The 980-nt window shown below is 35.8% G+C and overlaps 1 protein-coding gene across 1 annotated transcript in view; it reads right to left on the reverse strand.

Annotated features, from left to right (window-relative positions):
- Znf782 (zinc finger protein 782) overlaps positions 1-980 on the reverse strand; it is a 4,281-nt gene that overhangs the window by 727 nt on the left and 2,574 nt on the right. Inside the window, 1 exon segment of the mRNA XM_055597959.1 lies at positions 1-899. This exon segment is cut by the window's left edge and continues 13 nt beyond it. Coding sequence (XP_055453934.1) covers positions 1-899 — 899 coding nt within the window.

Below are 980 nucleotides of genomic sequence, written 5' to 3' on the forward strand. Positions count from 1 at the left end.
AGGCTTTACCACACTGGTTACATTCATAGGGTTTCTCTCCAGTGTGTATTCTCTCATGTATTTTTAGATAACTGTGTTGTGAAAAGGCTTTATGACAATGATTACATTTGTACGGTTTCTCACCAGTATGTATTCTTGTATGTATTTGAAGATTACTATGACATGCAAAGGCTTTACCACACTGGTTACATTTATAGGGTTTCTCTCCAGTATGTGTTCTTTTATGTACCTGGAGATTAACATTACTTGAAAAGGCTTTACCACAATGGTTACATTCATAGGGTTTCTCTCCAATGTGTGTTCCTTTATGTACTCGAACACTAGTGTAACATGCAAAGGCTTTACCACATTGGTTACATTCATAAGGCTTCTCTCCAGTATGTATCCTTTTATGTATTTGGAGATTACCATTTCGTGCAAAGGCTTTACCACAGTGGTCACATTCATAGGGTTTCTCTCCAGTATGTGTTCTATTATGTATAATTACATAACTGTATTGTGAAAAAGCCTTGCCACATTGGTTACATACATAAGGTTTCTCTCCAGTATGTGTTCTTTTATGTCTTTGGAGATTATCAAGTTGTAAAAAGGCTTTACCACATTGATTACATTCATAGGGTTTCTCTTCAGTATGAATTCTGTTATGCTTCCTGAGACTACTATTATATGCAAAGGCTTTCCCACATTGGTTACATTCATAGGGTTTCTCTCTAGTATGTGTTCTTTTATGTATCAGGAGTTGACTGTGATATACAAAGGCTTCACCATACTGATTATCTTCATAGGGTTTCTCTCCAGTGTGAATTCTTTCATGCCCTTGAGGATGATTGTCATATGCAAAGGCTTCACCATACTGGGTATATTCAGATGGTTTCTCTCCAGTATGACTTCTGTCATGCCTGCAAAGATAATTGGCACATTTATCTTTACCATATTCATTACACCAATGAACCTTTTTATCTGTATGAATTATTTTTATA

The sequence above is a fragment of the Psammomys obesus genome, unplaced genomic scaffold, assembly GCF_907164565.1.
Source record: "Psammomys obesus unplaced genomic scaffold, mPsaObe1.curated_primary_1811, whole genome shotgun sequence".
NCBI classification, from domain to species: domain Eukaryota; kingdom Metazoa; phylum Chordata; class Mammalia; order Rodentia; family Muridae; genus Psammomys; species Psammomys obesus.